General features: G+C 37.7%; 1 protein-coding gene across 2 annotated transcripts in view; it reads left to right on the top strand.

The window, feature by feature from the left end:
- CSTF3 (cleavage stimulation factor subunit 3) overlaps positions 1-16338 on the top strand; it is a 75559-nt gene that overhangs the window by 6614 nt on the left and 52607 nt on the right. For both annotated transcript variants that reach the window (XM_508355.8, XM_054662200.2), the window contains 2 exons: positions 11810-11911; positions 12034-12129. In XM_508355.8, coding sequence (XP_508355.2) covers positions 11810-11911; positions 12034-12129 — 198 coding nt within the window. The remainder of the gene's footprint in view (positions 1-11809; positions 11912-12033; positions 12130-16338) is intronic.

Below are 16338 nucleotides of genomic sequence, written 5' to 3'. Positions count from 1 at the left end.
GGTGTGAGCCACCATGCCCGGCCCAAGATCTTTTTTTTTTTTAAGTTTTTGAGTTGTTTGTATGTTTAGATTTTTAATCTATGGATGATTTGGAGGGATTAGTTTTGTATTGTAGGATACATGTTCAGTTTCATTCACAACAAACATGAAGTAGGGTTTGGTTGCATTGGTAAAGGAACACAGAACTAAGCTGACATCTGGTCCTAATATCCTGTCTCATTGTGACACCTGTCACATATAGTTCTTTATTATCTGGGCGTATGAATGGAATCAGTTAGGTTACTCCTCTATGAAAGTCTCAGCACGGCACCGTGGCTCACGCCTGTCTGTAATCCCAGCACTTCGGGAGGCTGAGGCTGGCGGATCACTTGGTCAGGAGTTCGAGACCAGCCTGGCCAGCATGGTGAAACTCCGTCTCTACTAAAAATACAAAAATTAGCTGAGTGTGGTGGTGTAATCCCAGCTACTTGGGAGGCTGAGGCAGGATAATCACTTGAACCCGGGAGTCGGAGGTTGCAGTGAGCCAAGGTACAACCACTGCACTCCAGCCTAGGTGACAGAGTGAGACTTCATCTCAAAAAAAAAAAAAAAAAAGAAAGTCTTACGGAGTGCTACTCCGGTCTACTTTTAATTTTGAAAAAAAGTTAACCACAGAGAGAGACTTAAGACTTCAAATATATAGTATATTCAGTTTTCTTAATATTTTAGCAAAAAATTCACTTGGAATGACAAGTTTGTTGCCACCTTATTTTTAATGAAACGTGACATTTGGAAAACATTTGTGGAACAGATAGATGAGGTGGTACATATTTCTTAAAGTGGAGCCCATGGCCCATTTATGTCATAATTAGGTGCGTTATAAAAGTATAGATACGTAGACTCTGATTTCAAACCTAACTGTTTAGTGGGGCTGAGAATCTTCGTTTGAAACAGGTACCACAGTGGTTTTTATGTCAATAAAAGCTTGCAGACCACAGAGTTAGATGATAGCTGGTTGTTTTAAAATACATTCTTGATAAATAAGTGGATGAAAAAATGGCAGATATTTGAGGATGGTATTTTACTGATTTTTCCTGCCTACCTGCTCCCCACCCCCATATATTTAGTTATTACCCTGAATAGCGAGAAATACTCATTATAAAACCAGGGTTGAGGCTCAACTCTGCTTTTTCTGTTGGTCATAGTAAAAAGCTTACATTGTCTTAAATCTTTCAATCTACCATCTTTCTCCCCCTCTATTCATACTTTTGTGTTATCACTTTAACTGATCCCTACTTTAACTTAATTTCAATATGGCTCCTAATATAACACCCTTCTAATTTATCATGAAAGTAGCTATTTGGAGAAAGAGAATTATCTTTTTTTTTTTTTTTTTGTCTGTTTTACCTGCATGGTCGAAATGGAAGAAATTAGATTATTATTATTATTGTTATTATTACAATTTTTTTAGAGATGAGATCTTGCTCTGTTGCCCAGGCTGCAGTGCATTGGCGTGGTCATAGCTCACCACAGCCTCAACGTCCTGGCCTCAAGGACTCCTCCCACCTCAGCCTCCCAAAGTGCTGAGATTACAGGTGTGACCCACTGTGCCCAGCCTTAAATTATATTATTTCAGTCATTAACATGATAGTGTCTGTCACCTCTTCACATCCCACCTTCCCATTAACAACCTCCTAATAAAAGTTATGAGCTCATATAGAAAGAAAGTGGTTAGGAGTTTCAATAAAGCATAACTCATAGGGCTTTCCAGAGGCTACATCACCTATCCACAATTGTATGTAAAGGCTGTTAAAAATGGTCTTTCCTCCCTTTTCCAACTACATAACTGTGAGGCTAAAATTTTTTCATATTTTTCATCTAAAACAATATATTGTAACAGATTGAAAGAAGCAGATAATGTCTTCTATTCAGCCAGACATTTAAAAGATCATGAAAATGTAAAATGGTGCCATTCTTTTGACTTTTTTTTTTTTTTTGGAAAATTTCCTTCAGTAAAATATTTATATTCATATTTAAGGAATTTATTATTTTTAAGTGAATTAAATACTTTAATTTTTTGTTTTAATTTCTTATGTGAGTAACGATAGAATCCCTCTGGGCTCCTCAATTATTATTGTTTTTTTTTTTTTTTTTTTTTTTTTTTTTGGAGACGGAGTCTCACTCTGTTGCTCAGGCTGGAGTGCAGTGATGCAATCTCAGCTCACTGCAACCTCCACCTCCCGGGTTCAAGCGATTCTCCTGCCTCAGCTTCCCGAGTAGCTAGGACTACAGGCATGTGCCCACACCCAGCTAATTTTTTGTATTTTTAGTAGAGACAGGGTTTCACCAAATTGGCCAGGCTGGTCTCGAACTCCTGACCTTGTGATCTGCCCGCCTCGGCCTCCCAAAGTGCTGAGATTACAGGCGTGAGTCACCGCGCCCGGCCCAAGCTCCTCAGTTTTTAAGAATGTAAAGCAATCCTTTACAAAATGTTTGAGAATAGTTGGAATAGTACATCATGTCTGTGAAGCCAAGATTGTAAGTTCTATTTCTCTGAGTTAGTTAGCTTCACATAACAGACGGTTAAACATGGAAAGTGGCAAGGCATCCCACAGAATAGGATAAAATTTTTGTAAATCATGTCTGATAAGGGATTTGTAACTCCAACATGTAAAAATTCATTAATGAAAAAACCCAGCCAGGTGCAGTGGTGCACGCCTGTAGTCCCAGCTATTTGGGAGGCTGAGGCAGGAGGATTGATTGAACCCAGGAGTTCAAGTCCAACCTGAGCAACATAGCAAAACTATACCTCTAAAAAGTAATAATAATACGTCCAGTTTTTATTTTATTTATTCTTATTTTTTCAAGACATAGTCTCGCTCTGTCGCCCAGGCTGGAGTGCAGCGGCACAATCTTGGCTCAGTGGAACCTCTGCCCCTCCCCGCCGGCTCAAGGGATCCTCCCACCTTAGCCTCCTGAGTAGGTGGGATTACAGGTGCCTGTCACCATGCCTGGCTAATTTTTTGTATTTTTAGTAGAGACAAGGTTTCACCATGTTGGCCAGGCTGGTCTCAAACTCCTGATAAGTCCAGTTTTTAAATGGGCAAAATATTTGAACAGACATTTCTCCAAAGAAGATGTACAAATGGCCAATAAGAAGATGAAAAGACGCTCTACTTTGATAGCCATCAGAGAAATGTAAATCAAAACCACAATGAGATATCACTTCAGACCCACAAGGATGGCTGTAATAAAAAAGATAATATCAAATGTTGGTAAGGATATGGAGAAATTAGAACCCCTTATACTGGAAATGTAAAATAGTACAGCCCCTTTAAAGTCTGGTAGTTTTTCAGAAGATAAAACATAAGAGTTACCACATTACTTAGCCATTCCATTTCTAGGTATATATCCAAGAAAAAGGAAAACACACAAAATGAACTCCACAAAGAAATCTTACACACGAATGTTCATAGTAACATTATTCATAATAGCCAAAACTGGAAACAATCCAAAGTCCATCGGCTGATACATAAACAAATGTAGGATATGCACATAATGGAATATTGTCAAAAGTAAAGTACTTAGTATATGCAAAAACATGAACTTTGAAAACACCGTAACTGAAAGCCAAAACAAGGCCAGTCATGGTGGCTCACGGTGGTAATCCCAACACTTTGAGAGGCCGAGGCAGGTGGATTGCTTGAGCCCAGGAGTTCAAGACCAGCCTGGACAATATGGCAAAACCCCATCTCTATAAATTATAAAATTTAGCTGGGCATGGTGGCACATGCCTGTAGTCCATTATCGGGAGGTCTAGGTGGGAGGATTGATTGAGCCCAGGAGGTTGAGGCTGCAGTGGGCCGTGATTGTGCCACTGCATTCGAGCCTGGGTGACAGAGTGAGATCCTGTCTCAAAGAAAAAAGAAAACTAGAAACAAAAAGAACACATATTGTATGATTACATTAAATATGGGCACATCCCTAGAGACAAAGTAGATTAGTAGTTGCCCAGGGCTTAGGGATTGGAGGGAAATGGGAGTGACTGCTAACAGGTACAGATTTCTCTTTGGGGTGATAAAATGTTTTAAATGTGTGATGGTTCTGTAAACTTGAATATATTCATAAATAAAAACTATTGAGTTATACACTTCAGATGGGTGAATTGTATGTATGTGAATCATGTCTCAAGCCAGTACTAAAAAAGAAATTATAAAAGCTTAAATACATAATATGCTTATTCTACTTTCAAACCTTTTTTTTTTTTTTTGAGACAGGGTCTGGCCCTGTTGCCCAGGCTGGAATGCAGTGGTGTGATCTTGGTTCACTGCAACCAACACCTCCTGGGCTCAAGCCATCCTCCCACCTCATCCTCCCAAGTAGCTGGGATTACAGATACCTGCCACCACACCCAGCTAATTTTTGTGTTTTTTGTAGAGATGGGGTTTCGCAATGTTGCCAGGCTGGTCTCCAACTCCTGAGCTCAAGTGATCCACCTGCCTCAGCCTCCCAAAGTGCTGGGATTATAGGCGTGAGCCACTGTGCCTGGCCCCCCTACCTTCTTTCTTTTAGCCAGTTGTACATGGTTGTGTTATTCACAGAGAAGATAAAATTAAGTCATTGGTAATATGTATGTCTTGATAACTAGTCCAGTTTTTGCTCTACTCCTTTGATTTGGGGTCCCTGCCTGTTCCCCATTAACATCGCCTGAAAATGATATTGGGATTATAGATTATTATTTCAGAAGCAAAACTGGATTTTGATAGTTTTTGATAGTAATAAGTTTTTGGGATGCATAAGCATGGGACAGCTGTTCTTGCTACACTAAGCAGTTTGTTACTGAAGGGCATTGGAAACTTGCCCTGTTTTCCTTTTTTTTTTTTTTTTTTTTTTTTTTTTTTAGTTTGAGACAGAGTCTCCATCTGTTGCCCAGGCTGGACTGCAGTGGTATGATCTTGGCTCACTGCAACTTCCCCCTCCCGGGTTCAAGCAATTCTCCGGTCTCAGCCTCCCAAGTAGCTGGGATTACAGGGGCCTGCCACCACGCCCCGCTAATTTTTGTTTTTTTGTTGTTGTTGTTGTTGTTTGTTTTGTTTTCAAGACGGAGTCTGGCTCTGTCGCCCAGGCTGCAGTGCAATGGCATGATCTCGGCTCACTGCAACCTTTGCCTCCTGGATTCAAGCAATTCTCCTGCCTCAGCCTCCCACGTAGCTGGGATTACAGGCATGTACCACCACGCCCAGCTAATTTTTGTATTTTTAGTAGAGACAGGGTTTTACCATGTTGGCCAGGCTGGTCTTGAACTCCTGACCTGAAGTGATCCACCTGCCTTGGCCTCCCAAAATGCTGGGATTACAGGCGTGAGCCACTGCACCCGATGAGCCATGGTTTTCAACTAGGACTGCTATATGTTAGAATTACTTGAAAAGTTTTTTAAAAATATTGATAGTATGTACATTCCTAGAGATTCAGGTTTAGTTGATTGAGGGCGAGGCTTGGACATCTTTTAAAATCTCCTTCCCTTAGGTGATTCTAATGCAGAGCCAGGATTGAGAATCACTAAAGGGCTGGCTCATTTGATGTATTAAGGAGACATGTATATGTCTTATTGTGATTATGCTTGGTTGGATATCAGATTCTATGCTCTTCAGTTTCTCTCTTTTACAGATTATATGGTATACCTTACCTGATTTGGTAGGTTAATTTGAGCAAGTGGGTCTTGAGCTCCAGAATACCTATGAACACTAATTTAAATAGCTCTCTAAATGCAAAATTGACCTTGTAACAAGAGTAAAAACAATTATAGCAGTAAACCTTGGCAGTGATTCTGCTTGTCTACAATCCTTTCCCTCTTTCAGAGGGCAAAAATCACAAATCTTAATACCAAGAGAAAAACGACCATATGTTTTAGTAACAAATTTGAGATTATATCAGGTTTATTCTTCAGTGATACTGAAAGGCTAAAAGAAATCAACAACTCATACCTTGTAGGATTCTTTGTCTACCCCATCCCCTGGCATTTTTCCAAAGCAAATCCATGATTCAGAGTGGTTTTGGGTGTTTGTTATCACTGATTACCTAAAGCAGTTCAAGTATAGATGAACTGTTTTTTGGTTCCCATATCAGTTTTATTTCTTAGTTAATCGTTATCATTTTATAGTCGGTATCTCAAGACTGAAATTCTAGTTTACGTAAAATTTCTTTTCTTTTTTTTTTTTTTTTTGAGACTAAGTCTCACTCTGTTGCCCAGGCTGGAGTGCAGCGGTGTGATCTCGGCTCACTGCAGCCTCTGCCTCCCGGTCTCAAGCGATTCTCTTGCCTCAACCTCCCAAGTATCTGGGACTACAGGCACGCACCACCATGCCTGGCTAATTTTTGTATTTTTAATAGAGATGGGGTTTTACTATGTTGGCCAGGCTGGTCTCGAACTCCTGACCTCGTGATCTGCCCACCTCGGGCTCCCAAAGTGCTGGGATTACAGGTGTGAGCCACCAAGCCTGGCCTCTTTCTTTCTTTTTTTTAGAGACAGTGTCTCGCTGTCACCCAGGCTGGAGTGCAGTGGCGCAGCCTTAGCTCACTGCAACCTTGAACTCCTGGGCTCAAGAGATCTTCCTGCCTCAGCGTCCCAGGTAGCTAGGACTACAGGTGCCTGCCACCACGCCTGGCTAAGTTGTTTTTGTTTTGTTTTGGTAGAGTCTCACTGTGTTGCCCAGGCTGGTCTTGAACTTCTGGCCTCAAGCAGTCCTCCTGCCTCAGCCTGCCTAGTAGCTAGGGCTGCAGGCACACACCACCATGCCTGGCTAATTTTTAAATTTTTTGTAGAGACCAGTGTCTCACTATGTTGCTCAGCTGCTCTTGAACTTCTGGCCTCAAGCGGTCCTCATGCCTTGGCCTCTCAAAGTGCTGGGATTACAGGCATAAGCTACCATGCCTGGCCTAAAATTTCTTTATTATTTTTTTTTTTTCCAAGAAGTAAACCCATTGAAAGAATTCTTTATTTTGTTATGTATCCCAAGGGCCACTACAATGTCTGACACATACTAGGCACTGAGTGAATATTTCTCAGATGAATAAGAAAAATTCAAACAAACCAGAAAGGTATATGGCAGAGTAAGTGTATGTGTTGTTTGCATGTCTCCCTGCTCACCATCACTTTTTAATTTCCATGTGGCTACCTGCCATGCCTTGTTTTTTTTTTTTAAGTGACTACAAATTCCATAATTTATTTAATTGGTCCTTTTTTATATGTATTTATTTAATTTTAACAAATAGAGACAGGGTTTTGTTCTCTTACCCGGGGTAGAGTGCAGTGGTGTGATTATAGCTCACCGCATCCTTGAACTCCTGGGGTCAAGCGATCTTTCCACCTTAGCCTCTTGAGTAGCTGGGACTATGGGCATGCACCACCACATCTGGCTATACATAGTTATTTAATTTATTTTCAGTCTTATGTAACTATAGTCTAGTAACTGACTCATTATATATCTTTGTGTACATGTGCAGTAGGGTGTTAATAGAAGTGGAATTCAGAATCGGACATTTATATTAAATGTTGATCAGTTTCTTTTTTTCTTTTTTTTTGAGACGGAGTCTTGCTCTGTTACCCAGGCTGGAGTGGAGTGCAGTGGTGTGATCTTGGCTTACTGCAACCTCTGCTGCCTGGGTTCAAGCAGTTCTCCTGTCTCAGCCTCCCGAGTAGCTGGGACTACAGGTGTGCACCACCACTCCCAGCTAATTTTTGTATTTTTAATAGAGACGGAGGTTTCACCATATTGGTTGGGCTGGTCTCGAACTCCTGACCTCAGGTGATCCACTCGCCTCAGACTCTCAAAGTGCTGGGATTACAGGCGTGAGCCATCGCCCCTGGCCACATTGATCAGTTTCTACTTGCCCTTGCTAACAATATGAGAATATCTTTTTCTGCTTACCCTCACCAGTGCAATTTAATTATAAAATGTTGGATCTTTGTTTTCTGGTTTATATTTGCATTTCTTTTTTTTGTTTGTTTTTGAGACGGAGTCTTGCTCTGTCATGCAGGCTGGAGTGCAGTGGCGCCATCTCTGCTCACTGCAAGCTCTGCCTCCCAGGTTCACGCTATTCTCTTGCCTCAGCCTCCTGAGTAGCTGGGACTACAGGTGCCCACCACCACGCCCAGCTAATTTTTTGTGTTTTTTAGTGGAGATGGGGTTTCACCGTGTTAGCCAGGATGGTTTCTGTTCTCCTGACCTAGTGATCTGCCTGCTTCGGCCTCCCAAAGTGCTGGGATTATTACAGGCATGAGCCACCGTGCCCGGCCAATATTTGCATTTCTTTTGAGTCTTTAAAAAGTTAATTATAAACTGTTCATATGCTTTGCCCTTTTTTTTATTTTTAAATTTTTATTAAAAAATGTTTTTTTGACACAGAGTCTCGCCCTGTCACCCAGTTTGGAGTGCAGTGGTGCGATCATGGCTCAACCTCCTGGGCTCAGGTGATCCTGCCATCTCAGCCTCCCAAGTAGGTGGGACCATAGGCGCATGCCACCATGCCCCACTAATTCTTTGTATTTTTTGTAGAGACGGGGTTTCGCCATATTGCTGAGGTTAGTCTCAGACTCCTGGGCTCAAGCAATCCTCCTGCCCACCCCCCAACCCCAAAGTGCTGAGATTGCAGGTGTGAGCCTCTGCATCCGGCTGCATTTTCTTTTTGAACCACTGGTGGTTTATTGATTGTACTTTAATAAATTTAGTATTTTTGTCATGTGTTGGAGGTTTTTTTTACGTTTGTCTTTTTTTATTTTGGTACTTTTCTCATGCGCAAATTTTAACTTACCCTGTAAGTTTACTCTTTAAAGGCTTTTTTTTTTTTAAAGACAGAGTCTGGCTCTGTCACCCAGGCCCGAGTGCAGTGGTGGCAATCTCAGTTCACTGCAACTTCTCCCTCCCGGGCTCAAGCGATCCCACTGCAGCTTCCCAAGTACGTGAGACTACAGGTGTGTGGCACACACCTGGCTAATTTTTGTATTTGGGTAGAGATGGGATTCTGCCGTGTTGCCCAGGCTGGTCCAGAAGAACTCCTGAGCTCAAGGAATCCTCCCGTCTCGGCCTCCCAAAAGGCTTCTGAAGAGCTTTTCCAATGCAGAAATACATTTCACCGTATTCTGCTCTAGTTCTGTCTTGTGTTTTGTTTTTAACATTTAAATCTTTGATCTCTCAAGTTTATTTGGGCAGAAAGAGTAAAGTAGGAATTCAACTTTATTTTGATAAAATTGACTTCACAGTTATTCTAACAGATGATTATATAGTTATTCTGAAACCATTTATTGAACAATTCACCATTCTGATTTGAACATGCCACCTTTATTATTTGCTGATTTTCCATTTGCTGTTCTTTCTGAGCCTGTAGTTTCATATATGGGTAGAGCCAATAGTCCCTTATAAACTTTACAGCTTTAGTTCCTTGAGCAAGCTATTCATAAAGTTCTTATATGTTAGGAAAGCATCCTAATTTTAATTTTGAATTACAGTAGTCAACATGTCTTTTTTTCTAAATAAGTAAATGCTTACCAGTGGTGCAAGCTAATTTATTCCAAAGAAAAGAGTTTATTTCTCCTAGGTAATTAAAAAAATCTGAACAGATACTTTTTTTAAACTTTTCCAAACTGGTGTTTTGACTGAATTGTTCCATGAAATACTAATTCCACTAAAAAAAAGGGGGAGTAGTGGGGGAGAAAAGTGATAGGGGCAGTGCTTCCCTCTTTATGCTCGGATATTATCAATATATATTGCCATTTATAGATGTCAGGATGTCCTAGAAAAAAGGCAAAACAAAACTTCATATAAATTAACTTTTTTTTTTGAGACGTAGTCTCTGTCAACCAGGCTGGAGTGCAGTGGTGCTATCTCGGCTAACTGTAAGCTCCGCCTCCTGGGTTCACGCCATTCTCCTGCTTTAGCCTCCCGAGTAGCTGGGACTACAGGCGCCCGCCACCATGCCCGGCTAATTTTTTGTGTTTTTAGTAGAGATGGGGTTTCACCATGTTAGCCAGGATGGTCCCAATCTCCTGACCTTGTAATCTGCCCGTCTCAGCCTCCCAAAGTGCTGTGTGGCTTTGTCACCCAGGCTGGAGTGCAGTGGCGCAATCTCACTCACAGTAACCTCTGCCTCCTGGATTCAAGCAATTCTTGTGCCTCAGCCTTCCAGGTAGCAGGGATTACAGGCACACACCACCACGCCCAGCTAATTTTTCTGTTTTTAGTAGAGACTGGGTTTCACCATGTTAGCCGGGCTGGTCTTGAACTCCTGGCCGCAAGTAATCTGCCTGCCTCGGCCTCCCAAAGTGCTGGGATTGTAGATGTGAGCCACCACACCTGGCCTGTATAAATTAACATTTATCTGGCTTATTTGACCATCCCTTTTTGTGGTACACAGTAGTATTCTGAACAACAATTTGAGAATTAATACTTTTATTTTTGCTTCAAGTGCTGGCTACTATTTTAGGCATTTTTTTTCAAAAATTAAATTTCTATAATAAAAGTAAAACTACCTTACCAAAGGATTTGGGGAATATTGAAAGAAAAGGGGAAAAAAAATCAGCCTCTAATTCTACTACTTATCTTCCAAGGATGACCAGTCTAAGCATTTGAATATATTTTAAAAATCTCTTTAATTGCAGATTTCTTTTATAGTTTTCATTGTATTGTACATACAATTGTGAATTGTGTTTTTAAAATTTCTTTACATCGAAATAAGATTTCCATGTCATTTCATGCATTTTCTTTGTGGCGCAGGATGAATGCTTTAACAGCAGTGTTTCTCAAAGTTGGTCCAGGAACCCCAAGGGTTCCTAAGGACTTTCAGAGGATCTGTGACTTCAACCTCTCTCATAATAAATCTAAGACATTATTTGCCCTTTTTCACTCCTAATCTCTCACGGGCATACAGTGGAATTTTTCAGCATCTGTATGATCTGATATGGCAGCAGATTGAATGCAGAAGCAGATGTGAAAATTCAGCTGCCTTTTAAAAAGTCAAACATTGAATAGATTTATAAATACGTAAAAAGCGACATTCTTATTACTGAATTTTATTTTTTATAAAGAAAAAACGTAAAAAGTTTTATTTGTAAATCAATCAATATTTAAATTTGTTTTAATTTCTAATATGGTAAATATTGATAAAACCCACATAAAAGCTCTTTGTGGTTCTTAAATTTTAAGAGCGTAGAGGGGTCCTGAGACCATAAAGTTTGAGAGCTGCTGTTTTATTGTATTTAATACAAAAGTAAGTTTATTTGAATAAAAAATACTTGATCACTTGGTTTTATTATCTTTATGCAAGTTACTTCTGATTACAAATACAATCGTCCCTCAGTATCTGTGGGGCATTGTTGCCAGGACACCCCCTTAGATACCAGAGTCCATGTGTGCTCGTGTCTCTTATATAAAATAATGTATTTGCATATAGCTTACATATGTCCTCCCAAATACTTAACTCATATCTAGATTATAATAACGTCATATAATACAAATGCCATGTAAATAGTTGTTATACTGTGTTGTTTAGGAAATAATGATAAATAAAAAGGCTGTACGTGTTTAGTGCTGTCTTTTTTTTTTTCTCTCTGAGTATTTTCAATCCACCCTTGGTTGAATCTAAGGATGCGGAGCCCACAGATAAGGAAGGACGATTGTACACATAGGTTCTAGGAAACACACTTCTCTTTTATAAGAGGATATTTTTATGCTTTGTAATGTGACATTGCATCTGAGGACTTTATTGTTCATGAATTAAGTTAGGCATGAGATTTTTAAAACAGTAACTTTAGTTCACTGTTGTTTTTTTTCCCCAGGCAGCTGAGTATGTCCCAGAGAAGGTGAAGAAAGCGGAAAAGAAATTAGAAGAGAATCCATATGACCTTGATGCTTGGAGCATTCTCATTCGAGAGGCACAGGTTTAGTGATATAGGATTACATTTCCTTCTCTATGGGTCCAATCACACTACTTGGTTCTGCAGTGAATAATATTTTCATAATCCTAACATTGTAAATGCTGTTTATTGGTTTTCAATTTTAGAATCAACCTATAGACAAAGCACGGAAGACTTATGAACGCCTTGTTGCCCAGTTCCCCAGTTCTGGCAGATTCTGGAAACTGTACATTGAAGCAGAGGTTACTATTTTATTTTATTTTTTCTTATATCAGCATCTGATGGGAATTGCAGCATTCACTGTAGTGATAGAAAACAAGTTAGGAACATAGCCAATTAGGACAAGGAGGATTTAAATGTGTCTTACCTTTATTTTGTAAAATAGGTATAAAGGAGTAATTAAAATGAATTTTTGAAATTTGGGTCTTTTACAAGCTGATGATTGTTGCATTTTGGAGTTGCAACAACATTAAAACAGTTTCAATGGTATTGGAGTGCTTTAGCCTTTTATTTACTTGTCATGTGTCAATTTATTGCCTCCTGTGTCATTTATTTAGAACTCATTTTTCTTTTTATTCCTACTTACAAACTAATATGAATGGGAGTATATGAAAATACAGAAATGTTAACTTAGTTTTTCATAGAGTATTTTGAGTGTCTGGTGAAATGAAACATTTTAAGAGAAGAATTACTTCACATTTTAATTTTGTGAAAATGCATGGTTTATCAATGTAAGCACTTCAATAATTTAACGATTTTTCTGTAAGATAGTTTATATTATGCAAGAATAAGCTAATGTGATTCAAACCTATTTAATCCTATTTAATCATAATTTTACCCAATGATACTTTGATTTTTTTTCTTGCTTTTTATATCTTGAAATTTGAACCCAGGCATGTATATTTTAAAGAGTAAGGACCCCATTCATGATTATGGTTAGGAGGAAAATGTTAATTTTTGAAGACTGGAATTAGTAAAAATGATAATAAAAGTTTTAATGTGTCAATAACAATTGGCACCAAGTAGTCATTTTCAGGTTATTAATATAAATTAATGATATGGAAGGGGTAAGATGTAAATAACTGATATCCACGTTAAGCTGAAAATTATATGCATTTCTTTTTGTAACTTATGCAGTACTCTTATTTTTAATATTAATTTTGTGATATAGATTTTCAGCATAATCAAGTACACTGCAGCCTCAACATAACATTTTCTGCTGTACCTGAAATTTGATAATATTTAGGTCTGTTTTGGACCTATTCAAAGGGCTTTGGTCATCAGCAGTACTGAATATACTTCAGCACAACACAGTGTCATCTGTGATATGTCCTCAGAATGGACCCAACCAATAGCAGATTTAAATAGAGGCTACGGTGTACTCATTGTATTTGTGCTATGGTTTAGATTGTATTACTTGGTGGGGAGGGAAATTACTGGATAATAGCAGGAACATTGTGTGTGTTTTATTTTTGTGTGTGTGGTTGTGTATGTGGTATGTATGTTTGTGTGTTTGTATGTATGAGAGAGATTGTGCCTTATGTGGAGTCTGGTAGTTTTGGCCCATGACCATACCTTAAAGTTTCATCACCTATCCTCTGGGACCATTTCTTTCCTTAATATATTTAAATCACCAAAGTAGCTTGGCACAAAACAGGTGAGGCCTGTCTGAAATATGCTGAAGCCCGTACTGCTTTGTATTAACTCATTAAAACAAGGAACCTGGATCACCTGCACCTGATCTGCATTCTAGTCTGGCTTTAGAAACACATTAGACTTAAATTCAAACGCACCAGAAATGAAAATAATTGATATATAATTGTTTTTGTATAGTGAAGTAGAACTTTCTGAGTTTTTGAAATTTCCTTGTTTCTCAATTATTCAGGCATTATTCATGCATTTTATTATAGCGTAAGTTAAACTGAAATAGGCAGTTAGATACTCCATTCTGTAACTCTGAACACAATGGGTTTGTTTCTCCAATTTCCTAGCTGTAAGTTACAAACTGCATCCTAAAAAAACGTTTCAGGAAGACCAGATGTTACTCCAAGGGGCTGAAAGTTGTCTACATAACAGGCTCAATTCATATAATGAAATGAAGAGCTGCTAGCAGTTGCCTGATTTATTTAGTTGGTAATATTTGCAGTTACTTCACACACACAAACATACACATGCGCACAAATAGGTATATATAACATGTATTAAGAACAAATGGTAAATAATATATATGTATATTTTTTAAAATTTATATTTTTGGTTTAGGAATTAAGGTTTTAAATTGAATGCTGGTTTTAGAAATGCATATCCTGAGCTGTGTTTTTCTCTTTCCTGGTTTGCTGTTTAATTTTTTATTTTCACATTTTATATTTTTGTTTAGCCTATGAGAGGCTAAAGTTTTCTTTGATCATATCACTCAATGTGGCCATTAATATTTCTGGAGAAGACACAAACCTATTTATAATACTTTTTAAAAATCCGAAGTGATAATAAGAATGTTTTTACATTGAAAGTAATACTTAAGTGTTTACATAACATTCTGTATGCACTCAAGAAAATAAAGTTTTGTTAATACATTTGTTGTAACTCAGTACTTCATGGTGGGAAAATTGTAATGTTCATTTCTTTATATTCTGCTAAGCCAACTTGTGTGACTCCAAATACCTTTTTTTAATAGAAAATACATACATCTTTAGTAACGGAAGATAATTTGCTTCCCCAGAGAAACTCCTTGCAAATCCTATTTAAGTACAAAATGTCAAAGGAAAAAAGTATTAAACTTTTTTAAAAAATTTGAAACATCAGTTGGAAATGAGAGCATATTAATTACTTTTAAAAAAAGTTAATGATGCTGCTATATGAGCCAGTGCATCAGATTTGCTCATAACTGAGAGTTGAGCAGTATCTATTTAGCTATGTAAAATTTGGATTTAAAATGTCATTCTGAATTTGTCACATGCTTTCATTTTTTTGCTGTAGTGTGGAAATTGTTGGAGGTAAAATTATCTTGCTCTAGTGAATGGCATTTAGGACAAACTTCTGTGTATTCTTAATATATAATTTCAAAAACTAGGCCAAATTACTTTGGTGTTATATATAATACATAGGAGATAACATTTTGCCTCCACTCCCTGAAATACATTGTTCTACTCTTTATTCCAAAACTGCTAGGTCACATGATTTAACAGTATTATTATAAGATGAGCAAGTCATTAATTGTATGACTATTCTTAAAGTGATAGTTATCAAGTATAAAGTTTAAATATCACTATGATATGAAAGTACTTTTGTGACTTCTTAGTTTCAAATAAAGGAAACATTTAAATATGTCTCCAGCTATTTAATCGGATAAGGATATCTTAAATGCAGTTTAGTATATTTTTGGATTTAATAAATGAGAGGTTTTAAACACTTGAGTTAAGTGGAATGCCCCAGTCAGAGCCTCAGTGCTCTTTAAAGAACTACTTTTTACAATGATCAAAAAGGTCACTAAATAATCACAAAATTGAGAAAACCTACAGAATTTTGACATATTCTTTTAAATTGTTCTGCCCCACCCAGCCTGTGGTTTCTGTAGCTTTTCATGTAATTAGGTGATGAGTGACAACATGTAAGCTACAATATCTTATTGTTAGAGAAGTAATTTGTTTTGAATCGGGCCACATTCATAAGGAATTTTTTTACTGAAGCATGTTTTTTATTGGTGGCTGAAGGAGAAATGAAGAAGGTAATGCTGCTGGTAATAGCAACGATGTATCTTGCTGTCTGTGAAAGCTGTATTTCTTTAATAAAAGCATATAGAGAATTGATTGTTTTATTTAAAATTTTTACAAAAGATGAATTCATTTCTCTATACTTGGTTTTTCCTTCCTTATAAATAATGGGTTGTGTAGCATACATTTCAGTTTTTCAAAATGACCTTTCTTCTTGGAAAATGGAAGTGAACTCAGGATGCAACATGAGTGTCCTAAATTGAAATAAACTTTTCCACTGTTGATACTGTTTTAATACCTTTACATAGCAATTTAAATTACTGTATTATAATGTTTTCTTTCTGTTGAGCAATGTGATTTTAAAATGCAGATACAATTACTGCATTATATAGATTATGGTGATTTCTATACTTCAGCTTACAGCCTTTTTACCAAAAAAAATCTGTACTCTTTTCTTATAGATCTACACTTTTCCTGTTTGTAATAAATGTTGGTCCATGTCTGTGTGATTATTCAGATTTTTACTTTAAAACTCAATATGCTTTTTTATCTAGTTTCTTAGATGCATATATAAATGTAGAATAGAGATGTAAAAGAAAAAAGTACTTGTAAACAGAACTGAGTGATAATCTGAAAGTGCTTTGAATAAAGTACTGTTTGATAAGCAAAGGAAATATTTGCATGTTGACTATAACAAGTAGTAAACTATTTTAGGTTTTATTGAATTATCTGATTCCATCC

Source organism: Pan troglodytes, chromosome 9, assembly GCF_028858775.2.
Source record: "Pan troglodytes isolate AG18354 chromosome 9, NHGRI_mPanTro3-v2.0_pri, whole genome shotgun sequence".
Classification (NCBI taxonomy): domain Eukaryota; kingdom Metazoa; phylum Chordata; class Mammalia; order Primates; family Hominidae; genus Pan; species Pan troglodytes.
This window is presented reverse-complemented; position numbering and strand designations above follow the sequence as displayed.